The 25,883-nt window shown below is 52.8% G+C and overlaps 1 protein-coding gene across 2 annotated transcripts in view; it reads right to left on the reverse strand.

Moving 5' to 3' along the window:
• Positions 1-2,233: 2,233 nt before the first annotated feature.
• The window catches only part of Alpl (alkaline phosphatase, biomineralization associated), a 56,858-nt gene continuing 33,208 nt past the window's right edge, over positions 2,234-25,883 (reverse strand). For both annotated transcript variants that reach the window (XM_059256213.1, XM_059256214.1), the window contains exons 2-12: positions 22,272-22,425; positions 17,033-17,152; positions 15,220-15,335; positions 14,101-14,275; positions 13,360-13,535; positions 10,289-10,432; positions 8,478-8,547; positions 7,177-7,311; positions 4,139-4,330; positions 3,661-3,780; positions 2,234-3,154 (exon numbers count right to left, since the gene is read on the reverse strand). In XM_059256213.1, coding sequence (XP_059112196.1) covers positions 2,889-3,154; positions 3,661-3,780; positions 4,139-4,330; positions 7,177-7,311; positions 8,478-8,547; positions 10,289-10,432; positions 13,360-13,535; positions 14,101-14,275; positions 15,220-15,335; positions 17,033-17,152; positions 22,272-22,332 — 1,575 coding nt within the window. In that variant the 5' untranslated portion in view covers positions 22,333-22,425 and the 3' untranslated portion in view covers positions 2,234-2,888. The remainder of the gene's footprint in view (positions 3,155-3,660; positions 3,781-4,138; positions 4,331-7,176; positions 7,312-8,477; positions 8,548-10,288; positions 10,433-13,359; positions 13,536-14,100; positions 14,276-15,219; positions 15,336-17,032; positions 17,153-22,271; positions 22,426-25,883) is intronic.

Below are 25,883 nucleotides of genomic sequence, written 5' to 3' on the forward strand. Positions count from 1 at the left end.
AGAAAGGACACTGGTGCTGCAGGTAGAGGTAGGTGGCTTCTGGTGGGAAGGGTCTGGGTCTAAACCTCTTAGCCAGGGTACTCACCCGTTGATATGGAAATAGACTCACACTGTGTTATGAAGAGAACCTGCCTGCCCATCTTTGCCCTTCTTGCCTGAGAAACCTGAGGACAAAGGGACTTGTGAGCCACTGGATGCCAATTGTGATGGCTGTGGTTGCTGGGGACAGAGCTGGGTCCATGCCTAGACCCCTCAGATTGGGATGCATAATCCACATGATCAACAGCCAGGGTGACAGTGAGCGGTCCTATAATGTGTGTGAAGGACCCAGCCCTCTGGGGCGTGAGCACCCGGACAACTTTGACAACCTCTCACAGAGGAAGAACTGCATGTTCCCAGTGGGGTCTTCGGTGCCCACAGCATGCTAGGCAGGGGTGTTGGGGGCTGCAAGGCCTTGCCCCAGTCCACAGGCCCCCATGGTTCTGATTCAGCCATGCTTACCCCCTTTCACACATCCCAAGGCTCAGCAGATACGTCTGTGCTCTCTAAGATCCTGACTCCTATAACTGGTCTGGGGTTTCAGCCCTTCAAGAAGCAAGCTGGGAACTCAATGTGATCTTTCTCTGGTCCAGCCCTTAGCCAGTGAGGGGAGCTAGAGAATAAACATCCCATCTCCTCCACACCCTGGGCGCGACTCTGAAGTGTGCCTCTTGCACCTTGCTGCCAAGTCACACAATTCCTTGTTCTTTTTCTGTCTACCCTTCTTCAGTTTAATAACTCATGCCCAATTCAGCCTGAGATGCAAAGCCACAGTTCACACGCCCTGTCTCCAGTCCCTGTGGTGATCGTGTTCTTAGCTGTTAACATTGATGGACTGCAGGTAGTACTGGGAAATGTGTCAAAACGGACTGCTTCCATGCGAATATAAGGAACCGCTTAAATGATAGTCCAGGGACTCAGCAAAGACTTCGAAGGTACTGGGCTAACACCTCAATTCACTGTGATACACAGTTCAAGATGAGGCAGGGGTCTCTGGCCCGGAGAGACTGCGTACAATTTAATCTCTCATCCCAGCATCAGCTTGGCTGTGCTTTCTCTTTTGGCTTTGACTGCTAGGGAGCTCGGAGAAAAATTTGCTCAGTGTCCTTTCAGACCTGAAGGATGTCCACTCCAGATATTCAGTCTTGGTTTCTGTTTAACTGGTGTGGATTGTGAGTCATTGGCATTGGCTGGGACTGGGTGGGCAGGAATTTGGAAATGTATTATAAACAAATAAAAGATGTCATTAAGTGTAGGAACGTTGGCATCGAGCAAATCTGGATTCAAATCCCTGTCCACAACGTGGGGGACCTTGACAATCATATGGTCTCCCACTCTGTGGGTGTCCTCATTCATAAACGTGGGTGATGGGAAGAGTTTCCTCAAAGAGGAAGCTGAATGACTATACACAACACCAGGCCCGGGTTTCTGGCTACAGGCTGGGGCCAGTGTTCACTCTCATGAGCAAAGCGACTTGAGGCAAGAGGAGCAAACTTGGGGGACTCTATGTACCCCAATGTCTGGAGCATTCCCATGAGAAGTGGGCATGGGAAGATCAGTTGCTAGGGTGCTAGAGGCTGTGCAAGGGAGAACACATGTTCACCCCATTCACCACGATCCTCGAGGACTGCATATGTGAGAGTGTGCCACACAGCACATGTGTGGGACGTCGGAAGACAACTTTGTGGGGCCAGCTTTCTCCTCCTACCTTCCATGGGTTCTGGGGATCACACTTGAGTTGTTATGCTTGTGCGGCAAGTGGCTTAACGGACTAAGCCTTCTCACTGGCCACCGCCATGCAATTATTGTACCGTGCCTGGCACGCGCTCAGGATTTGCTGAAGGCGGTGAGCTACATGGCACCAGGCTTATGCAATGTATTTTGTGAGTATCATGCTGTGAAGGTGCCCCAGGTCACTGAAGCCTTTCTTGCTGTGAGTTTAGAGACAAAAGACTCTTCTTTTTCAACTCACAGTGACCCACAAGGGGGCTGTCTCCCATTGCCATACAGCAGGGCACTGAGACACAAAGTCAGAGATTCACGCCATCATGTCGAAGCGTGAAGCCCCTTGGCTGGCAGGAGCCCTGACTTCCCTGCTCCCCATGCGCTTACCCTGGAACCCAAGTCCCGTTCTTTCCTGAGTGATGGGCCTATTTTGGTCTCTTTCCCACTGACCACAAAGACTCAGCTCTGGTCTCAGAAATATTTGGGTCGTTTTTATTTAAATGTCTTGTGTTCCCTTTAAACCAACACCAAAAAGAGAAATTAATTTTTTTTTCTTTTTTTGCTGTTCCAAACAGGAGAACCGCTTCAATGAAGGGCTGGCGTGTGTCTCTGGAGCTGGGTGGGGAGTGTGCGTCCTGTCCGGCGGCCACCCTGGGGAGACAGCCAACCCCGGAGGTGGCTTCCTGGGAGTCTCATCCTGAGCAGACCTGGTCTCCCCTCCAGGAAGGGCTGGGCTTGGGGACTGGCCATGACTATGGGGCCCAGTGTTCCAGAAGGAAGGGATGAGGGGAGGGAAGGTCAGATCTGGAATGTTCCATGGAGGTTGCAGGGTCTGGAGAATATATTTGGTAGAAAAATAAGGTGCTTTGGGAATTTGTGCAGTCTGTGCCCTGCCTGCCCAAGAGAGACCTGCCCTGCTGGCCAAAGGCTAGTGAGGAGGAAGTACAGACAGAGCCTGGAATCTTCCAGCCCATGAAGGATTCCGGACGGAAGACAGGCAGCAAACTTCTGTTCCTGCTGGAGGCTGCCTGGGCCTCTCCCTTGAGTGTGGGCTGCCAGGCGGTGGGCCACATAGGTAGGGGAGCTGGCTATCCACCGTGGGCTTGTGGGACCTGGGCCCTCACTCAGAACAGAGTGCTTAGGGGGAGCAATGTCAGTGGGAGCAGCAGGGGCCCCAGAGCAGGGCTGCTTGTGGAGCGGGCCGAGGCACAGTGGTCGACGTTGGCCCCAATGCAGGAAGCATATGCCATCACGTGGGGGATGTAGTTCTGCTCATGGACGCCGTGAAGCAGGTGTGCCATGGGGCCCTTGGCAAAGACTGCCACATCTTCCCCACCGTGGGTCTCATGGCGCAGGGGGACAGCAGACTGGGCCTGGTAGTTGTTGTGAGCTGTAGGCCAGAAATATCTTTTGAGTCCCTGCCTCAATGCTGTGAGAGAAGCACCCCCTTTTCCTTCATCCTCAGACTGGCTTGAAGGGCCTTTTCACAGAAGAGGAAGCCAGGGCCCAGGGTGGTGGCGACAGGAGAGGGTGGGGGTGAGTAATTCATCAGAGACAAGTAGGTTCAAACTCAAGCCTGCCTGACCCAGAAGACCACACTCTCTGGCCCCTACAGAGTATCCATCCAGTAAAACACATACGGTACCTACACAGCCCAGGCACTAGGCTAGGCTCATCAGACCCATTTTGTCTTCCGGGGTAAAGTTCCCAGAAGGCAAAAGCCTTTCACAGGAGAAATTAAAGCCGAGAAAGGTGAAATCATGTGTCCAAGTTGCTAAAGTCCTGGGGAGAACCCAAACTGAGGCTCTGACTCAAATTTGGGCTTCTCCAGGACCACATCAGCCCATGCTGGAGGGATACCCTTTCCCCTCCCAGCTCTGGCCTTGGTGGTCTCACCATAATCCACCATGGAGACGTTCTCTCGTTCACCATCCACCACCTTGTAGCCAGGCCCATTGCCATAGAGGATGGCTGTGAAGGGCTTCTTGTCCGTGTCACTCAACATGGGAGCCAGACCTGCGCAGGGAAGGGGGCCCAAGGTCACAACTGGAAGTCTGGTCAGAAGCTCCCTAACCAAGCCCTTCGGGATCTGTGGCTTGGTATTCCTTGTGATCCTTCAGGAGCCTAAACTACCTCCATGAAGCCACCTTCCAAATGCCAATGCCTTTCACCTCCAATCATTTCTCCTCTCCCCATGCATCTGCCCCCTCTCTTCCATCCTCTGTGCTGCCAGTCTACTCGCCCACCCATCACCCAGTTCTCAGCTCACTTGTATTCTCCCGCCCGTCACCAGTATCTCATTTTTCTCCCTCAGTTCGCACGGGATCCCAGGCACCTTGCTGGCTTGCCCACCGCCAGGTAGTGACCCACTCACCAAAGATGGAGTTGCCCCGGGGGGTGTATCCACCGAAAGTGAAAACATGGGAATGATCTGCTGTAACCACGGTCAAGGTGTCTTTCTGGGAAGTCATAGCACCCGCCTTTCCAATGGCCTGGTCCATCTCCACTGCCTCATGCAACGCCTGCTTGGCCTTGCCCTCGTGGTGTCCATGGTCAATCCTGCCTCCTAGGGACATCACGACAAAGGCCTCCCATGAGGTGACAGGGGAGGGAGCCATGCCTCCACAGGCCCCAGGACACTGTCATCATTTTAACATCTCCTTGATAGGGAATGACAATGACCTTCATCAGGGACTCCCCAGGTCCACCTCGGGCATCGCACATAGTCGAGTGGCTTTCAGAGGGCAGGCGAGGAGAATGTGGCGCACAGGCTCATGTGGAGAAGGCAGAGTCACCGAGTCAAGGGAGAACTGCAGGGTCAGAGCTTGGATCTTTCCCCTATCCCTCGGCTCCCAGCTCAGCAAAGGCAAGGGAAGGGAAGGGGAGCATGCACAAGTCCCTACTGTGTGCTTAAGTCCCTACTGTGTGCTGGGCATGACAAAGATTTCACAGCAACCCTGGGCATGGTGATTCAGCCCTGTGTGTAGATAGAGCAACCAAGGAAGCCTGGGAGGGGGGGCATTCCCATAGGGGTACTGGATAGGAAGAGCTCAGGTCTGACTCATTCCAAAGCCCGTAGTTATGTTTCCCTCATGAACACATAAGCAGAAAGCATGGGGACTTCTGGATGGACTTCACGGTGGCACAAGCCCCCAGGTGTCTGGGAAGTGTCATGGTGGCCTTCCAGAAAGACCAATGGAAGGTTGAATCCCATAATATTAGCCCCGTGGAGTATATATAAGCAGGCCCTTAGCAACTGCTTTTCTTTATCTGCCCATGGGACGCCACCTAGTGGTCACTTCCAGTTCAGAGGGTCCTGAGCTGGGGCTCCAGGCGGAGCTCCCTCCCCACTGACCTCACCCTCTCTGCTGGCCTGGCTGGTTGGCAGGGCAGGCAGGCTGGCCTTCTCTTTGTTGTGGTTTTGGGAGCAGCTGGCCTGGCAGGCTGGCCTGGCCTTGCTCACAAAGAGGACCACTCCCGGGGGACCCGTGTTCACCACCACTGATTCCTGGCGCTTCCTCAGATCGGAGGCCTGTTTAGGGGCCAGACCGCTGCACTGGTGGGAACCCCAGGGCTTGGCAAGAAGGTAGCCTAGCTGGGGTGGTGGCCACTGGTCTCTGGAAGATGGAGGGGCCCGAGCAAGCATGTGTATATTGGGGATGTGTGTGTGTGTGTGTGTGTGTGTGTGTGTGTGTGTATGTGTGTGTGTGTGCATGCGCGCAGACATACCCACATGTCTGCGTGGGGGTGAGTACATGAATATCTCAGCAGGGCCATGCAAGGGACCACAGAGGGCAAGGGCTGTTGAAATTCTGGAAGATTCTGGAAACTTTGTTACTTCCCATTGTTGCTTTGACTCCTGTGTAATTACAATGATAGCAATGGAAACACTGAAGCCTAACTCACTGTGCCTAACTCACTGTCTACCCCCCAGGGCTTATGTGCTTGTTAGTTCTGGGTGTGTGCAGACACTGGAGATGGATGCTACGTGTCCTTTCTCAATCACTCTCTCCTTTATTTATTTTTAAAGTACTTTATTTATTTACTGGTTTTTTGAGACAGGGTCTCACTGTGTAGCCCTGGTTGTCCTGGAACTTGTTATATAAACCAGACTGGCCTTGAACTTACTATGTAGACCAGGCTGGCCTGAAACTCAGGGATCTACCTGCCTCTGCCTTCTGAGTGCCGGGATTAAAGGTGTGTGCCACCACACCCAGCTTTTATTTTTAACTTTAATCATGTGCACACACACACACACACACACACACACACACACACACACACAGTTATGCACATATATGCAGTGTCCATGGAGACCAGAAGGGCATCAGCTCCTCAAGAACTGGAGTTATAGGCAGTTAGCTGTGAGCTGCCTGATGTGGGTGGTGGGAACCAAACTTGCTGGGAGAGTAGCAAGCACTCTTAACTGCTGAACCATCTCTCCAGCCTCAAGATATTTTCCCCCAACTATCCACCTCTCTCTCTCTCTCTCTCTCTCTCTCTCTCTCTCTCTCTGTGTGTGTGTGTGTGTGTGTGTGTGTGTGTGTGTAGGGGGTGCCTACGAAGGCCAGGAGAGGGTGTCGGATCCCCTAAAGCTGGAGATACAAGTGGTTGCGAGCGGCCTGATGTAGGTGCTGGGAACTGAACTTGGGTCTTCTGCAAGAGCAGTATTTGCTCTTAACTGCTGAGCCATCTCTCCAGCCCCTCCACCTCCATTTTTTCAAGACAAGGTCTCTCAGTGAACCTGAAGGTTATGAATTCAGCTAGGCTGGCTGGCCACTGAGCCTCGGGGACCCACCCATCTCCACCCGTCCAGTGCCGCCCAGGCGCTCATCACCATGCCTGACTTCTCCCGATGTTTTGTGATCTGAACTCGGGTCCCCATGCTTGAGTGGCAGGCACTTCACTGACTGAATCATCTGCCCCAACACTTAGTCCTTGCTTTACACTTCCGAGCACAACGGAGCCGAGTCACCGCTCTAGGACAGGGGACAATTTTTGGCCTTATTTTACACACATGCTTAGTGAAGGCCCCATGGCTGTGGTGGCATAAGGACAAGCACCCCACCATCATCTACCTCCCTGGCCTCTGACAGCCACAGCGCAGGTGGAACTGTTTTTGCGTGGGTGATGCTTCGAGGCTGGATGGCCCTCCAGAGCAGGTCCAGAGAAAGACGGCTCAAAGGAAGACGGCTACCTCCTCTGCCAGGAAGCCCTCTCAGATTGGGCTGGCGGAAAGGCAGTTTTCCCATCCTCTGAACTCCCAGTCTTTGCTGGGAGCTCCTACCACATCCTTCCCTAGGAGGGAGTTCTCTCTTTACCCCTAAACTGGCCGTTCTCTTTGAAAACTGTACCATCCCACCGCCTAACCCAAGCCATGTTTCTGAAAGGTTAGTCTTCATCGGGCCCTACCTTCCACTAGCAGGAAGAAGCCTTTTGGATTCTTTGTCAGGATCCTGAGGGCCACCTCCACCATCTCGGAGAGCGAAGGGTCGGTCAGGTTGTTTCTATTCAACTCATACTGCATGTCCCCGGGTTCAAAGAGACCTGTGGGCATTGGCAAGAATGTGGGTGCCAGGAGTCCTGAACCTACAGGGAGGACCCCAAGGAACCTGGGGTGTCACAGAGGATACAAAGTGATACAAAACCCTTACGTTCAACTTGGGGCAAATGTAGGGGGGAGGGAATCTTACCTGGGAGACTCTGTGGATCCAAAACAGAACTCAAGAAGTTTTTTTTGTTTTTTTGTTTTTTTTTTTTTGTTTTTGTTTTTTGTTTGGTTTTTCAAGACAGGGTTTCTCTGGGTAGCTTTGCACCTTTCCTGGAACTCACTCTGTAGCCCAGGCTGGTCTCGAACTCACAGAGATCCGCCTGCCTCTGCCTCCCAAGTGCCGGGATTAAAGGCGTGCACCACCACCGCCCAGCAAGACTTTTCATTATCCACACAGCCCACCTCACGGGGGCCACGGGGTTTACAGCTCACCTGACCAGGGGCACAGGGTATGCGGGGGGGGTGTCTAGGGTCCACCTCTCAGAGGAGGAGGAGGAGACAAAGGTTCTGAGTGGCCCAACAACTTGCTGTCTTCAGCAGCTGAAAGGGCAGGTCTGCGACTCAAACCCAAGAGGACACAGCACCCTATCTCTGAGGCAGTGGACTCTGGACGGGGCTCAGAGGGGCAACATAAGCGTGTGCACATTTACAGGTGAGGTCTGAGGGCACAGCGGCCTGTGCGGTGAAGCGGCAGAAACTTAGGGGTCATTGTCTGCTCTGCTCACTGGCCCTGGGCTACTCCCATATGAGAGCCACCCAGTCACCACGCCACGGCTGAACAACAGCGACTGGGAGCCCAGTGCCACGCCTCCTGGAGCATCTTGGGAGCAGGAGCTAATCTCCAAGGTGGTGTGAGCCACTAGCCTCCTGCAGCTCAGGCCCTGTGGCCCTCCTGCTGGCAAGCTGGCCTCTGTGCCAATAGGGCCTCTGGAGTGCCCACTCTCTGGGGGACAGGGGTCACCCTGATGACAGGCAGAGGCTGCCTGGCTGTTTCTGCCCTGACTGTGCCATGTACGCCCCCTCTCTGATCTTGGTTTTTTTTGCCAACTGGGGCTCATCTCCCTGAGTAGCTTAACACCTCTTTTCCTCCCTCTGGAAAGGCCCTGCATGGGGGTGGGGGGCTGCCTCTTACAGCCATGGGATCCCCACCTTCTCTACTTACCTAAGAGGTAGTCCACCATGGAGGGGTCAAGGGCCAGCAGCTCGGTGCGGTTCCAGACATAGTGGGAGTGCTGGGGGGTGGGAAGGGCTGTGTCAGTGCAGGTTGGGAAATCTGGGGACAACCCCGGCTGGCCTCAAAGTCAGGGTGGTTCAGTTTCCCTGCATCATTTAACATCCTGCCCTGAGCACCTACCTCCTCTGTACTCAAGAAACGACAGATATATAGGGATTATCATGTACAACCCGGGTAGATGAGGATCCTGGGGGTTGGATCAAGGAGGGCTTCCTGGTGGAGGTGACACCTTTTGGGGGGGGGTCCTGAAGGCAAAGTAGAAACTGATCCACCTGAGATCAGGGAACTGCTTTTCCCACAAGGGTGTCACAGGGTAAAAATGAGACCACAGAGACCTTGAATGCCTACAGAAAGGAATGAGTGGTGTTTGGGGGTCCCTGGAGAGCCAAGCAGGAGTGAAGTCCACCTGCTGTGCCTTGGGAGTCCAGAGCGCAGGAACACAGGGTGAGACTCTCCCTGGGTTATCCAGGGCCCAGGCGTGTGGTCCCAGCACTGTGAAGAATTTGCTGTGTCCTCAAGAGAGCCCCTTGCCTTCTTTGGGCAACGGCCTTAGCAGCAGATTTTTGTTTCTGTTTTGTTTTTCCAATATTCCAGGTTGCTCTCTGGGAGCAGGGAGAAGGAATGGGAGAAGGGACACAAGAATCAGGCTCAGGTCCCCAGTGTCCTGCTGTGTCAGGCAATCCCCACAGCAGTCTCTCAAGCTGTGCCCATTTTACAGATGAGGATGCTGAGGCACACATATATCAGGGTATTGAGAACCACTTCTAGGCCATACTATTGATGCCCAGAACAGGGACCCTATCGGGCAGGGCTCAGAGTCATAGTATGGGTCCCTCCCCATGCCAAGAGTCTATACAGAGTCCTGGGGCAAGAAGGATGGCTTGCTGGCCCTGATCATGGAAACTGAGGCAAGAAGCGGGGGTGGGGTGGGTGTGGGTGTGGGGAGGTGTTGTGTTTCTTTTGGTTTGCCTGTCCAAGCCAGCCCAAGAGGGGAAAGAGGACAAAGTCGCTCACTCCCACACCCTGTACCCATGCATGGGGCTGTCCCCAGCTCTGCCCCAACCATACTCTTAGCTCAGCCTCATCCCATCAAGCCTCCCCAGGGACCGCCCTGGAACCCTAAGAAACTCAACCCTGGAGTGACATCAGAGTGGCCGCCAGGCTGCTCCCCACTGTCTTCAGCCCTGACCACAGTCATTTCCAGATCCAGCTGCCCCGCTGGCCCACAGTTGCAGGTTTAAAGGGCCAGAGGCCGCTGGGAGGAACCAGGGCCTGGCCTGACCTTGCTCCAGCCTCCCAGCCCACCCATGCCCCAGCCCAAGGGATGTGCTCTGAGGACTTTACACCTCCCTCTTTAGCCGGCAACTTCTGTTCAGCTGCGTTCTCCTGTGATCTGTCTGCCCTCCACTGCCTCCCCCATGTCTCTCACTTGCTCAAGGCTTCTGTGGTATCCTCTCTGCGTGCCTGTAGATCCCAACTTCCTGCCATCCAGGCACACAACACTCCCTGTGTTTGTGTGCCCCTGTAGGTGCCCAGCCTGCCTGGGGTCCATCCAGGTGACTCCCTGACCCTGTCACCATCCCCCTTGGTGCCCTCCCTGCAGGGAGCAGGAGTGTCAGTCACGGGTCTGTAAGGGATAGAATGAACAGGACCCTCACTGGAAGAGGACATTTGAGACATGGGTGGGGGTCCCGTGGCCCAAGGTCCCACAGCTGACCCCGTCTGCAATCGTCGGCTACCTTGTGTCTGGGTTTGAAGCTCTTCCAAATGCTGATGAGGTCCAGGCCGTCCAGCCTTGTGCCCCTGGCCTTCTCATCCAGTTCATATTCCACATCAGTTCTGTTCTTCGGGTACATGTACTTCCGGCCGCCCCCCATGATCACCTGAGGGACACACAGCCATTACACCCAGGGTTCTAAATTGTCCAGAAGCCCCAGGGGTCCCAACCTGGAAAGTAACTACCAGAGTCGGGGTGGAGGTGTGGATGCTTGCCCAGCAGGTAGGTCCTGGGCCAGTGTTCTCTCAGCCTCTGCTTGTTCACATTGGAGAGATGAAATCACTGATCTAGCAGAACTGTGGTTTGGGGCTTCTAGGTGGAATATTAGTGTTCCTGAATGCTTACCCCACCTGGCTAATACCCCCTGTGGAGGAAAGACCATTTACTGTGTGCCAGATCCTGAGCCACTAAGACAGAGTAACTCACTCAACCTCCTACCCAAGCTGCAAGGGAAGCGGCCAACATTTTCTCGACTAGACACGAGCACAGAGATGAGATTTCTTGCTCTTCAGCCACACAGTGGTGCACAACACAGATAAGATTCAAACCCAGAACCCAGTGTTTCTCTCCCACAAGCCCCTTTTGGCTCTGCTGTACACGCGAGTCAAGGAAGGGGCCCCCAGGAGTCTCTTCTCCCACAGTGAGTGGCTTCGGCCAGGGAGGTCTCGGGGCAGCCCAGCTGGGAACCAGCCCACTGCCTGGGCAAACACGGGCTGGCCTCACGTCTGTGTAATCACCGCCAGGCTAATTTTATCCACTGTGGCTGGCATGTGAGGGCAGACGGACGCGGGGTTGTTTGTTTGCCTAGGGAATCCATGTTTGAAGTCCTAACTATTTTTAAAGCAGCGGCCAAGAACATAACAGCCACAGCCCATGGTGACCACCATACCGTGTCCTCCTGTCACCGTGGGCAACAGCCCAAGTTGCTGCCCCTGCCTGATACCTGAGATCCACTGTCCCCAGATGGGGCAAAGTTCTCTCTCTACCTTTGATTCTATTTCCCAGGGTTCTGCGGGGTAAGGAGAGTGATGGGTGTCTGAACGGGCAGTGGGGAAAGTACCCCAGGGACAGCCATGGGGACCCAGGAAGGCCAAGGACACTGAAGTAAAGAGCTGACTCTACTGCTTGTTAACCAAAGGCCTGTTTTTTGTTTTTGTTTTTTTACTTTGCAGGGCCTCAGTTTCCTAGTCTATAAAATGGGAATGGCTGTCCAGAGAAGAAAGGCAGTCATCCAGGGTCACTGGGGGATCCCACAATGGAAGATGTCCCTACAGAAGAGGACAGTGAAGATGCACAGATTCATTCCTAAGCAGGCCAGGTCTTGTCCTCACCATGCGGCGAGGAACTTGGATAGTGCAGACTGGGATGGGGAGAAAAGGACTCCAGGTCGCTGGCGCCTTCTGTTCCCACAGAACCTGACCCCTTGACATTCTCAGAGTGGAACTGAAGCCCCCAATCTTCCTGCCGGGAGCGCTTGGTTCCCAGCCCAACGGAGACTTCACACGGGCTCATTAAGCTCCCAAATAACAGGCTCGCTGTTTGCCTTCGGGGTTTAGGTTTGTGTCTTCCCCTCTCTCTTGAAAGCTCAAGATATTTGTTTTCAGAGTGGACACCGCGATTTTCGTTTCATGAACGGTCTGGGAGGCTTTTGGAGTAGTGGTGACAGAAGGGCAATGGGACAGAGGGGGCCTTAAGGGTTTCCTTTCCCACTCCTTAGCTCATGCCCTCACGGCTCTAGGAGACCCCAGCTCCCTCACTGCCTCCGTCCGAAGCATCTTGTCCCACAGTGCCTCTCCCTGGCCAAGCTGGCTAAAGAGTTACTGTAATTAGCCCTGGGACCAGTGTTCTCACACATGACCTCATCCTGGCCTCCTGCAGCACAGCCTGGGAGCCCTGGGAGCCGGCAGGTGGGACATGGGAGGACAAGGGAGGGGAAGGGCTGCCTGGAAGGTGGAGATAAAGCCAGACGGGTGACTATGTCCCAGGTGGCTCTTTCCTAGGAGGAGTCAACAGGACCACTGGTCCTGAAGGCAGCACTTTACCGGCTACTTGGAAAAGAGAGCGCGCGCGTGTGTGTGTGTGTGTGTGTGTGTGTGTGTGTGTGTGTGTGTGTGATTGAGGAGGGCAGGGAGAGACGGCCCCTGGACCTGAGGTCTTTCTCTGAGCCTCAGTGGATCCATATTTCAGGCTCAACGGGCCTAAGTCATGGTCAACCCTTGTAGTAGAAAAAGAACAATTCAGAAGTTCTCCCCAAGAGCTGAGGCCTGCATGTAAGAACGTGTTTGGGTGTTGAGGTGTGTGCGTCAAGGACAGGTGGCCTACATGTAAGGGCTGTCGCTTGAGCACTCACAGGGCAGGCTCTGCGCCAAACTCAGCTGGGATTGACTCATTTAGTTCTTGCAGTGAGCTGCTGTAGCAGGTCCAGTTGGCAGAAGGGTTGTACAAGGGGAAGCTCAGAGAGGCTGAGTAACGGCACAAGGTCATAGAAGCTAGCGAAGAGCAGAGAAAGGGTGGGAGAGGCATGGCATGCTCTGGACCTTTCCCAGGCATGTCAGCTCTGTGTGCAGGCATGTGCCGCTCTGTGCAAGTGTGAATACGGAGGGCAGGCCATTCCCAAGAGCACACTGTGTGTCCATGCATATACTCTGTGTGTGTGTGTGTGTGTGTGTGTGTATCAGTGTATACTGAGTGTATGTGGGAGACGTCAGTGGATACCAGGGAGGTAGGTGGCAGTGAGTACTGGGGATGGGGTGCAGCATCAGGCCCTAACTCACGGAATAATCCCCGGGCACTCTGTTCTCAGGGTGTGGCAGCCACATGATGGTTTGCCTCACAGCTCCACCGCAGAGAAACCTTACAGTGGGTGCCTGACCCAACCACAAATCCCCTAATGGTTTGGGAGCTCTCCCAGGTGTGTGGAGAACCCAGGCCTTTCCCAGGCCATCCTGGGCCTAAGCCCCACCGGCCCCCTGCTCCTAGCACCTCACTGTCCCCCACCCTGTCACCCCGTCCATGCCTGGCGCTCCCACTTACATCAATGTCCCTGATGTTGTGCATTAGCTGATACGCGATGTCCTTGCAGCCCTGGCTCAGAGCTTCTGGCGGCATCTCATTATCTGAGTACCAGTCCCGATCAGCCGAGTGTGCGTAGGCTGCACTGGGGGTGGCATGATTTACCCGTGTGGTGGTCACGATGCCCACAGACTTCCCTGAGGTGCGGGACAGGAGAGGTTAGCACACCTTGTAGATAAGGAAGTCCCTTCGGACTTCTATCCCCCTCTCCCTGCCACAGACTGCCTCCCATCAGTTCCTCTGGTTGCCTGGGCCTCAGTTTCCCTAGTTTGCATGAAGGCAGATGCAGCTGAACACCCTTCCCTGTACCTGAGGTGGGCTGAGGTCCTCTCCTGCATCCGTGACTTGTGAAGCCCATGACTAAAGGAAGCCCTAGGCAGCCCCAAAGGGGCCTCAGATGGAGAGAGAAGGGCTCTGTCACCCTGCCTTCCAAGTCCCTGGGGCAGAAGGAAGGAGCAGTCACTCTGAACTGCTGCAGGCTGGCCCTGACTTGGTGCTTTGCCCTTCACTCAGAACTAGGGGGCTTCATTGTCGTGCCCACTCTGTAGTGAAGCGCGCAGACCCCTCAGCTCAGGAGGGGCTCCCCTGGCTCCTCTGCACAGGGGAGCCAGAGGCTCTGGAGAGCCTGCTTCCACCCTCCCATGCGCGGATGGGGAGGCTAAGACCCAGACAGTCACAGGAGCTCTGCCTGTGATAGCTCACCAGCATCCTTGGCCCAGCGCAGGATGGAGGTGACCTCGTTCCCCTGAGTGGTGTTGCACCGTGTACGCTCAGTGGCTGCACTCACTCCCACAGTGCCCTCATTGGCCTTCACACCACACAAGTAGGCCGTGGCAGTGCCCGCGCTGTCGGGGACCTGAGCGTTGGTGTTGTATGTCTGCGGGTGGGAGGGAGAGTCAGGGGACGGGCACCCTCCGTGGACACCCCACCTCCATTTCCATCAAGGGAACATGAGAGGGATGCTGCTGCTCATTGAGGTCCCCCGGAAGCAGAAGGTCACCTGACCGAGCTGCCTGCTTCCCATGCCTCGGCAGAACTCAAGGTTCCCCTCTGAGTCAGGGTCTGTGGAACCAAAAGGTGGGGAGCAGGTGGGTTGGGCAGAGGGAGAGGGAAAAACGTCCCTGAGGGGAGGAGATGCCGGGAGGGGACGGTGGGTCTGAGAGACCAATGTGGCTTCTCTGCTGCCCCTGCAAATGGTCGCCACTATGTCCAGACTTCCCAGGGAGATCCTATAGGCCTACCTTCTTGGCCCCCATGAGCCTGAGAGCTCCCCAGAGGTCCAGAAACTACAGCCCCCACTCTTCCCCTAGAAGAAGCCTGGCTGGGAGGTGCTTGCTATATTATATACCTTCCCCCCAATAACCACAGCTGCCCCCCCCCCCCCCCCCCGCCATGCAGGGTACTGAATGACTCACACTGGCAATCTAACCTGGGAGGTGTGAGCTAGGCTGACTTTGTTTACAAAAACACAAGAGCAGGTACAACCAAAGGTGTAGGGGTCAGGACAGTGACTGCTGTCAGTGGAGGAAGAGACAAGGACAGGACGCAGCTCGGGGGACAGCAGGTCTACGTTCCGTTGCAACAGCCAGGTGTCGGTCACACGGACACCGGCAGCGTAGGAAAGATTCAAGCTAGACTGCACGTATTGTCTCCTGGGCATGTTACACACCAACAGGATCTAGATCAATGCGCTAAAATTTGCCTCAAAAGCCTTGGGTGTGGTTGCTCCTGTCCTGGTTCCACAGTGGGACCACTCGACCCGGGAGGGTCTGATGGCTTCCCGGTCCACTGGGTGGAGAGTGGACCTGGGCCAGGGCTCACCTTGGAGAGGGCCACAAACGGGAACTTGTCCATCTCCAGCCGTGTTTCCTCCCCCGTGTTGTGGTGAAGCTGGCCCTTAAGGATGCGGGCGGCCGTCACTGTGGAGACGCCCATCCCTGTGTGGAGACAGACAGCTCAGACTCTCAGGCCCTCCAAAATCAATTTTCCCAGGCATCCAGAGATCTCTAGTTCAGTGCTAAGACAGTCAGGGCAGGGGCAGCCGACAGAAGGGCGTGGCTCTGTAAATGTCATGGGATGGTATCTCTGTCCTTTCATACAGTACTCTCAGGGACCACAGCTTGGTCCTTTCTCCTAAATCTATCTCTCAGAGCTCTCCTCCACATGGCCCTTTCATTTGCTACCAGGAATCATCCTTTCTAGCTACCCATTGTCTCAGGCTCCAATGCCCCAGCCTCAACACTCCCAACCCCAATGCCCCCAGCCGCAACATTCCCAGGGTAACTGTCCTCAGCCCCACCATTCCCAGTCCCACCTTTCCCAGCCTCAGTTTCCCCAGCCCCACCATTCCCAGCCCCACCATTCCCAGTCCCACCATTCCCAGCCTCAGTTTCCCCAGCCCCACCATTCCCAGCCCCACCATTCCCAGCCTCAGTTTCCCCAGTCCCACCATTCCCAGCCTCACTATTTCCAGTCCCACCATTCCCAGCCTCAGTTTTCCCAGTCCCACCATTCCCAGTCCCACCATTCCCAGCCTCAGTTTCCCCAGTCCTACCATTCCCAGTCCCACCATTCCCAGCCCCACCATTCCCAGCCTCAGTTTCCCCAGTCCCACCATTCCCAGTCCCACCATTCCCAGCCCCACCATTCCCAGCCTCAGTTTCCCCAGTCCCACCATTCCCAGCCCCACCATTCCCAGCCTCAGTTTCCCCAGCCCCACCATTCCCAGCCTCAGTTTCCCCAGCCCCACCATTCCCAGCCTCAGTTTCCCCAATCCCACAGTTCCCAGCCTCAGTTTCCCCAGCCCCACCATTCCCAGCCTCAGTTTCCCCAGTCCCACCATTCCCAGTCCCACCGTTCCCAGCCCCACCATTCCCAGCCTTAGTTTCCCCAGCCCCACCATTCCCAGCCTCAGTTTCCCCAATCCCACCGTTCCCAGCCTCAGTTTCCCCAGCCCCACCATTCCCAGCCTCAGTTTCCCCAGTCCCACCATTCCCAGTCCCACCGTTCCCAGCCCCACCATTCCCAGCCTCAGTTTCTCCAGACCCACCATTCCTAGTCCCACCATTCCCAGCCCCACCATTCCCAGCCTCAGTTTCCCCAGTCCCACCATTCCCAGTCCCACCATTCCCAGCCTCAGTTTCCCCAGCCCCACCATTCCCAGCCTCAGTTTCCCCAGCCCCACCATTCCCAGCCTCAGTTTCCCCAATCCCACCGTTCCCAGCCTCAGTTTCCCCAGCCCCACCATTCCCAGCCTCAGTTTCCCCAGTCCCACCATTCCCAGTCCCACCGTTCCCAGCCCCACCATTCCCAGCCTCAGTTTCTCCAGACCCACCATTCCCAGTCCCACCATTCCCAGCCCCACCATTCCCAGCCTCAGTTTCCCCAGCCCCACCATTCCCAGACTCACTATTTCCAGTCCCACCGTTCCCAGCCTCAGTTTCCCCAGCCCCACCATTCCCAGCCTCAGTTTCCCCAGTCCCACCATTCCCAGTCCCACCATTCCCAGCCCCACCATTCCCAGCCTCAGTTTCCCCAGTCCCACCATTCCCAGTCCCACCATTCCCAGCCCCACCATTCCCAGCCTCAGTTTCCCCAGTCCCACCATTTCCAGTCCCACCATTCCCAGCCTCACCATCTCCAAGGAACATGATGACATTCTTGGCCACATTGGTATTGAGCTTCTGGAGTTTCAGGGCATTTTTCAAGGTCTCCTGAGCTTGCTGTCGCCAGTAATTGGGGTCTTTCTCTTTCTCTGCAGAGAGAGGTGGTTATTTGGTTATGTGGGGAATTGGCTATCCCTTCCCAATTTTACAGACACCCCAGTAGCTCATTGCTGGGGGACGAGATGATCTTAACATGGAGGAGGCAGTGGAGGTTTGTGAACAGGTTCCAGGCAAACCCCGTAAAGAAGCCTGGGGACACCGGCATCTTCACACATCTCAAAATGAAGAAACCAAAGGTCAGAGACACCAAGTGACTCTCCCAAAGACACCTAGCACGAACAAGTTTGGCAGAGTTAGATTTCCCTGCGAAACCCACACTTGCCCTTCACCCAGCAGGGAGGAGGTGCAGCCACAGCCAGCAGCCAGCGGGGTAATCTTTAACCTCTTTACAGGAACAAACCGCTGCCCAGGTTCCTAGAGGTAATCAGCCATCAATGATAAACTCTACCTGGCTTGTTCATTACAGCGGGTTCAGCGGGATTGGGGCATCCTGCGAGAACCCTGAGAGCGGAGCTGGAAAGCAAGCGTCGCCCTGGGTAGAATGTGTCACTTGTACAGACAAAGCACTCCTGTTGGGGTAGCTGGGGAGGGACTGGCTGAGGCTCTACCCACCCCCCGCCCCCACACACACACACCTCACTCTCCAACTCCCACTCTCTCCCTGGGCCAGCACCTTAGTCAGAGTTAATAAGAGCTAGAGTGTCTCCTCTTTCTTCTCCCCTCTCCGTTTCTATCTCCTGTAGTAACCAACCCATAGCTGTGGTAGTCTGGGCAAATCACTTCCCTGAGCCTCCGTTTCTCCACCTGTCAAATGGGTATTCTGTACCTTTGTTCAGGCCTTTTCTTTCTTCCTTTCTTTCTTCCTTTCTTTCTTTCTTTTTTTTTTTTTTTTTGTTGTTGTTGTTGTTGAAACAGGGTTTCTCTGTGTAGTCCAGGCTGTCCTCTAACTCACAGAGATCCACCTGCCTCTGCCTCCCTCATGCTCGGATTAAAGGTGTGTGCCACCATCGCCTGGCTACTCGGGGTCTGTTTGAGGATTGCATTAAATGTGGAATTGACAGACCTGCTTCACAGAGGGTCTGAAGATGCTCTTTCACCCTTTTCCAATCCTGTATTCCTAGGAGACCCCTAGGGTCCCATCTCTGGAAGTGGTGAAGGGTCTCCACTGTCTACAAGGCTTCTTTTCTGGCTTTCCCTGGCCCCACTGGCCCCAGCCACAGAACTAGAAGTCCAAGGTTGAAGGCCCTGTATAGATGCCTCCTCCAGAGACCTCCCACTTTGGCCAGGGTGAGGCAGAGGCCAGCAGAGGTGAAGGGTCCAGTTCAGGATCACAGTGTACGTCTGTGGGCTGGAGCTACGGTCACATGGTCCAGCCTGATCAGGCCCACACTTGCCTCTCAGGACAACGTGAAGCTACTCTGTCCTGGTACCTGTGTGGATCTCAGCCTGTGTGCCAAGAGCTCGGAATACACACATCTTCTGTCCCTTCTCAGTGACCTCGTAGGAGGGGCATCACTTCCTCTCAGCAGGAAGGGAAGAGAGCAAAAATGAGCTGCTGGGGAAGACCTGAGGACATTCAGCTCACCAAGCAATGGCCACTACGGACAACCCAGGGATGGGGGGACTACACTCTACCTCACGCCTTGGGCCTCCCAGCCTCCAGCCTTCTCCATGATTTCCTCTCATATGTCCTGCACCCCAAACACTGTCTTCGTCCCTAAGCCCTTCTGTTTTAGAAGTGTCTGCTGGGACCCCCAGTTTCACACCTCACAGTGGAGACCCCCAGTGGAATCTGGAGGCCTGGGTCTTGCTGTCCAGCTCTGGCCATTGGGTAAGTTCTTTGCTCTAGTTTTTGACCAGGGTGAATGGAATGGGGAGCTAGTGATGGAGGGCATAAGATTATATATAACAGATAGCGCCCCCCCCCCTTGTTTTTTTGAGATAGGGTCTCTCACTGGGCCCTGGAGCTGATTTGGCTGTGCTGGACAGCAAGCCCCAGGAACCCTCCAGTCCCCACTCCCCCAGTCCTGGATTATAAGCATATGCCCCCACATCTAGCTTTTCACATGGCAGCTGGGGACCAAACTTAGATCCTTATCAGCTGAGCCCTCATCTCCCCAGCCCCTAGGACAATGGTTTAGATCACTAGTTCTGCAAACCTGGATGATTCCAGTCTCTTCCTCACACACACCAGAACGTCCTTGGTCACAGAGTCTCTGCAGCCACTGAGTGTCACTTGGGGGTTGAAGAACTTCAGCCCTTTCTGACCACATGCCCATTACCCCCAGCAGTCAGGCAGACACTGGGCCTGACAGACGCCAGTCTGCCCCATGTCCGTGATCTTTCTCAATACTGGTCCTGCCACCATTCTAACTGGTCTCCGCTAGATTGGGAATCCAAAGAGGACTCCAGGGCTTGCTTCTAGGAAGGGCTGAGTCAATACCAAACCAACCTCCTTGCCAAAGATCTGGCAGTATTAAGCAATAACAGTTTGGATGACTGAATACCAGGAGACCTTTGTTTCAGGGGACAAATGGCAGGGACCGATGCCCAGGATGTGACATTATGTCCTAAGGTACTAATTAGTACCCACTGCATGAATCCACTTATATGGGGTCCAGAACATACAGAATGATGCTTGGCACCAGAAAGGAGTTGTTGGGAGGGGCACTGAGAAGCTAGTCTCCGTCTTATGCCTGGGAATGTCCCCCTAATTTGGACAGTGCCTCCACAAACATATATATATATATATATATATATATATATATATATATATATATATATATATATATATATATATATATATATATATATGAAAACCCATCATTCTGGACAGCTAAGATTTATGCTCTTTACTGTTAGTTATAATTAATTATAAAAGCAGACAGTGTAACAACACGACATTCTCCTTAGAGAATGGCTATAACAGGGCTGGCGAGAAGGCTCAGTGGGCAAAGACACCTGCTGCCAGGCCAGCTGATCTGAGTTTTATGTCTGGGACCCATAAAGTAGAAGCAGGGAACTGACTCATACAGGTTGTCCTCTGATCTCCCCATATGAAGGCGTGTGCATGCACGCACATGCACACACACACACACACACACAAATAAATAAACTGTAACTAAAATTTATTTTAAATGGTTAGAAAGAGAAATGAAAATTAAATTGTTGAATATTAGCAGATCTTTTCCACCTGTTGCTTTAAAAAATGTATATGGGTACTTTTCCTGCATGTATGTATGTCTGGGTACCACATAGGTGCCTGGTGTTCACAGAGTCCAGAGGGGCTATTGGGTCTCCTGGGACTGGATTTATAGATGGTTATGAGCTGCCATGTAGATGCTGGGAGTCAAACCTGGGTCCTCTGGAAGAGCAGCCGGTGTTCTTAACCACTGAGCCATCTCCCCAGACCCATCCGGGTTTTTTTGTTTGGTTGGTTTTGCTTATCTCTTCCTTTTCTATCTCTGGCTCATCTCTCACATCCAGGTGGCTTGTGTGTGCTGAGAAGCAGGGACCCTGACCAGGGGAACCTGGATTCCCAAGGGTGCTCATGGATGGGCCTCACTGGCCCCCAGAGAACATGTTGGTCTGGGAGCCCCACCACTGTTGGAGCAAACACTCTGCAGCCCCATCTCCGCTGCTGAAACAAGGGAGTTCCTAAGAGAAGAAACCAGCATTCTCTGCGAACTCACTTTTTGTTGGATACCAAGTCAGTCCATGCAAACCCTTAATGGCTCCAAAGAGGAGCGGCATTATCTCCACCAGACAGATGGAGAAACTGAGGCTCACAGAGAGCAAGGCAGGACTTTCAGCCACATGATGGATGGAGCCAAGGAGGGCTCTCCTTGCTGACTCTAGCTGCAGAAATGCCAGTAAAGATGAGCTCAGGGCTAAAGTTCTTGCTCTGAAAGCAGGAGGACCCGAGTTCAGATCCCCAACACACATCTGTAATCCCAGTGTTGGGGAACCAAGGCAGATGGATTCCAGGGCTTGCTGGCCAGCCAGTTTAGTTAAAAAGGTGAGCTCCAGGTTCAGTCAGAGACCTCATCTCAGAAATAAGGTGAAGAGCTGGAGAGGTGGCTCAGTGGTTAGCGGCACTGGCTGCTCTTCTAGAGGGCCTCAGTTTGATTTCCAGCACCCACAAGGTGGCTCACAATTGTCTGTAACTCCAGTCCCAGGGAATCCAAGGCCCTCTCCTGGCCTCCATGGTCACTGCATGCACACGGAACACAGATATTCATGGAGAAGAAAAAAGAAATACCGAGAAAGAGAATCAACTAAACCCAGTCCTTAAACTCAAGAATGGAAAGGAGAGTGGTGGAAATCCCCGGAAGGACTTCAAGGGAAGATCAAAGATCAGAGGAGTGGACAGGGGTGACTGTAGAACTCTGGGGGTGCCAGGGCAGACACAGGGTCAGCTGAAGCTGATGTGACTCAGGTGGAGCAAGAGATGGGATGGGAGAGACAGCCAGAGATTTGAATTGAGAGCACAAAACATTGGTACAAGAACTCATCTAGAGCCGGGCGGTGGTGGCGCACGCCTTTAATCCCAGCACCTGGGAGGCAGAGCCAGGCGGATCTCTGTGAGTTTGAGGCCAGCCTGGTCTATAGAGCGAGATCCAGGAAAGGCATAAAGCTACACAGAGAAACCCTGTCTCGAAAAACCAAAAAAAACAAAACAAAAAAAAAAAAAAAAAAAAAGAACTTATCTAGAATTAGTGGATCACCTGCGGTGTGGAAAGGGCTAAACACAATACCACATCATAGAAATGCTTCCATGGGTAAAACAAAGAAATTTCCATAGAAACAAGGACCAGCAGTTAGGAAGATACACTGCATGTTCAGAGGACCAGAGCTGGGTTCCCAGCATCTGTGTGGGGTGGTTTACAACTGCCTTTAACTTCAGATCCAGGGGATCTGGTGCACTTTTCTGGTCTCTGCTCGCGTGCGCGCGCGCACACACACACACACACACACACACACACCTTCCCACTGAAGGGAGTTCAAAAGCAAGCTGAGGGGTCTTGCTTTGAGCGCCTGGCTCCCATCTCCTCAATACTTGGGATGAGTCTATGACCTCAAACTCCGACCACAGTCTCATCCCGCCCTGCCTACCTGGCTCCTTCCACCTGAGTCCCGCAGTCCTACCTGGCACAAAAGAGTTGGTAAGGCAGGTGCCGATGGCCAGTACTAAGAATGGTGAGATCATGATGTACCCCGAGACCTGTTCCTCTCTGGAGCCCAGACGGGTAGGTGGGAAGAGGTGGCCTGGCGGTGTCAGCCGTTAATTGACGTTCCGATTCTAGAAGTTAGAAAAGAAGAAAAAAGGTAAGTGGGTGCAACCATGGAGCCTTTTCTTCATCCTGGCCTTTGTTCCTTGATTCACTCAGCAAGAACTCGTTGAACACCAAAAGCCCGGCACTGGGCTACCGCTCTGGGAACAGAATCAAAAGGATAGTTGGGCAAGCATAAATGCATCTGTATTGCAAATAAATACCATCCCACTTCCTGGCTGCTAGCCTGCCCCAAGGGCAGGCTTTTCATGCCATACTTTTGATAGAGGCCAGTGTTGGGGTTGCCAGTCAAGGCAGTCTTAGGCCCAGCCCAGAGTCTGTTATTCTGGAAGCTCTCAGGCTCGTGGACCACACCTCAAGAAGTAAAGCCTACACCTGAGTCCACGGCCTTTATGTGTCTCACACAGCAGGAAGAGAACAGTTTCCTCCCAAGGGTATTTGTCCCTAGGACACAAATATTTGCCACATTCTCAAGGAAGTATCCATTTTTGGTAAGAGGTATAAAAGCAGAAGTATCTATGTAGCTCAGACTGACTGAGGATGACCTTGAACTCCTGATCCTCCTGCCTAAGCCTATCAAGTGCTGGGATTACATGGGCATGCCTCAGCAGCTGACTTTGATTTTTTTTTATGATCTTCTCTGCATTTCCCCCAATTATTTCCTTTTTCCTTTTTTGGGTCAATGCTGGGGATCAAACTCAGCGCCTCGTGCAAGCTGGACAATTGTTTGCCGCTCAGTTAGAATTCAGGTTCTTTGGTCTGAGCTTGCATTTCCCCATGACTAATATACTAAGCAGCTTCCCACAGGCTCCTTGGCCCCGGGCACACCTTCTGCGCTGGGTATCTGTTGAGATAGTCTGCCTTGGAGCTGGGGAGCTGGCTCAGCAGGTAAAGCCAAACAAGGCCGGGGACATGAGTTTGATGTCCGGAAGCTACAGTGGAAGAAGACAAACAACTTTGAAAGGTCCCCTGGTATTTGGGAGGTGGCTCAGAAGGTAAAGACACTGGCCTCAAGCCTGACTCTGTGGTGCAGTCCCTGAACGGAACCCACAGGGTGGAAGGAGGGAACAGACTCTGAGTCCCACATTGTCCTCTGACCTCCCACATGCATCATGGCACTCCTGAACTCACACACACAACAACAATACATTTGAAGAATACATCTGCTCTCCACCTCCACCCCACCCCCCACTCCCCCACCCCCGTGCTGGGGACCAAACTCTGGGCTTCAGGCTTCCTACAGCTGAGCGACACCCTCAGCTCACCTAAAACTTTTTAAAATATTTTTTCTTTTCTTTCCTTCCTTCCTTCCTTCCTTCCTTCCTTCCTTCCTTCCTTGTTGTTGTTTTGTTTTTGTTTTTCAATAGGGTTTCTTTGTGTAACGGTCTTGGCTGTCCTGCAACTTGCTTGGTAGACAAGGCTGGCCTTGAACTCACAGAAATCAGCCTGCCTCTGCCTGGGATTAAAGGTGGGTGCTATCACACCCAGCTAAAAATATTTTTTAAAGGACTAGAAGAAAGACAGCAAACATTAATTGGTAGTTTGCTCTGGTGGCAAGACTAGGAATTATTTCCTCTTAATTTTTTTTTTCCAAGCTGCCTAAAATGAGTGTGTACAAATGGCTTAAGCACGTTTTTTTTAACCGTGGTCACGTTGTTGTGATCACAGGCAGCTAGCTACAGAATGTCTGTCTGGTTAAGGATGCTACAGTGCGATTTTAAATACCAAGAGCTTTGTTGGGAAATAATGTTACCATATCAGCCCAAGCTCAGATGTGATTATCTTATCTGTGGTGGGAAACGGAAATGACCAAAATTCTTTGGTGAGAAAGGTGTTGGGACAGGTAAGCCACCAATCTACCAGAAGAAGGCTCTGGTGTAGGAAGGGCGGGTAGAAGAAGGTAGAGATCTGGAGGAAACACCCTCTATCTAGTGTCCAACTGCACTTATCTCTGAGGTCAATTCAGGTGATCGCTAAATTTAAAAATAATTGTTTTAATTCTACTTTAAATGCCAAATAAAGGAATGGAGAGTTGGCTCAGAGGCTAAGAGCACTGACTGCTCTTGCAGAGGTCCTAAGTTTGATTCCCAGCAACCGCATGGTGACTCACAATCATCTATAATAGGATCTGGTGCCCTCTTCTGATGTGCAGACAGAACACTATATACATAATAAATAAATAAACATAAAAAATAGGTGCCAAATAATTTAATAGTAAATCCTAAAATTAGAAAGGCCATTATAGCTGGGCAGTGGTGGCGCACGCCTTTAATCCCAGCACTCGGGAGGCAGAGCCAGGTGGATTTCTGTGAGTTCGAGGCCAGCCTGGTCTCCAAAGCGAGTTCCAGGAAAGGCGCAAAGCTACACAGAGAAACCCTGTCTCAAAAAACCAAAAAAAGAAAAAAAAAGAGAAAGGCCATTATGTAGACATAAAAAATATTAATGCGTTATAATATTATTCACAGCTGTTTAAATCTGAAGTCACCTCTTTCAGGATGAAGTCCAACACATTTCCCCCAACTTCACGAAGCCTCAACTGTTAGCATGCATATCTCTGTTTTCAAAATAATTCTTTCCTGGTCCATCCCAGCCACTACACTGGCAGCCTCCAGTGGTTCTCAACCCTCCTAATACTGCGACCCTTAATACAGTTCATGTTGTGGTGACCCCCAACCCCATAAAATTATTTCATTGCTACTTCATAACTGTAATCCGGCTACTGTTATGAATCATAATGTAAATATCTGATATACTATCTATTGCAAGCCGCAATATATGAAGTAGGATTTCAGCTGATTATGGCAAGTTAATACCTAGAAGAAGCCAAGGGCCTTCCAGGTCAAGCTGAGACTCAAGGAGTCTTGGTGATACTGACTTTTGATTATTAGCCATTTCCTACTATGAATTTCTCATGTGCTATTGTAGCTTTGCCATCATTCATTGGGCACAATTTCCCCTCTAAGGAATATTTAGATAACTTTCTCTGCAGTAACGCAGCCAGGATCCCTAATTTCAGGCCTTTCTGTCATCATCATTAGCAGCATCCGGCCAGGACCATCCCCGGATGGACAGTATCTCTAAGAACAGACTTAAGCACCCAGACTACCTGTTTGAGAAGGCCTGGCAGATGTGCTAATTAAGCTTAGCTTTCTCTTTTCCAAAGTCTTATTTCTAGTTTTAGATCTCCCTTTAACTATTAACTCAGAACTAAAAGGTTTCTACTTACAGGTCCATCAAGCTGACTCAGGCTGCCCAGCCACCGAGTACACTCCCCCACCCTGCCAGAAAGCAGTAACCAAGACAGCTTGGGCAGATAAGGGGCCAAGGGAAAATAAGGCAGTTTTATTTTCACTCATCACTGGTAGACTCCTAACACTTTTTTTTTGTTTGTTTGTTTTTCGAGACAGGGTTTCTCGGTGTAGTTTTGCGCCTTTCCTGGAACTCACTTTGTAGACCAGGCTGGCCT

The sequence above is a fragment of the Peromyscus eremicus genome, chromosome 2 (genome assembly GCF_949786415.1).
Source record: "Peromyscus eremicus chromosome 2, PerEre_H2_v1, whole genome shotgun sequence".
NCBI lineage: Eukaryota > Metazoa > Chordata > Mammalia > Rodentia > Cricetidae > Peromyscus > Peromyscus eremicus.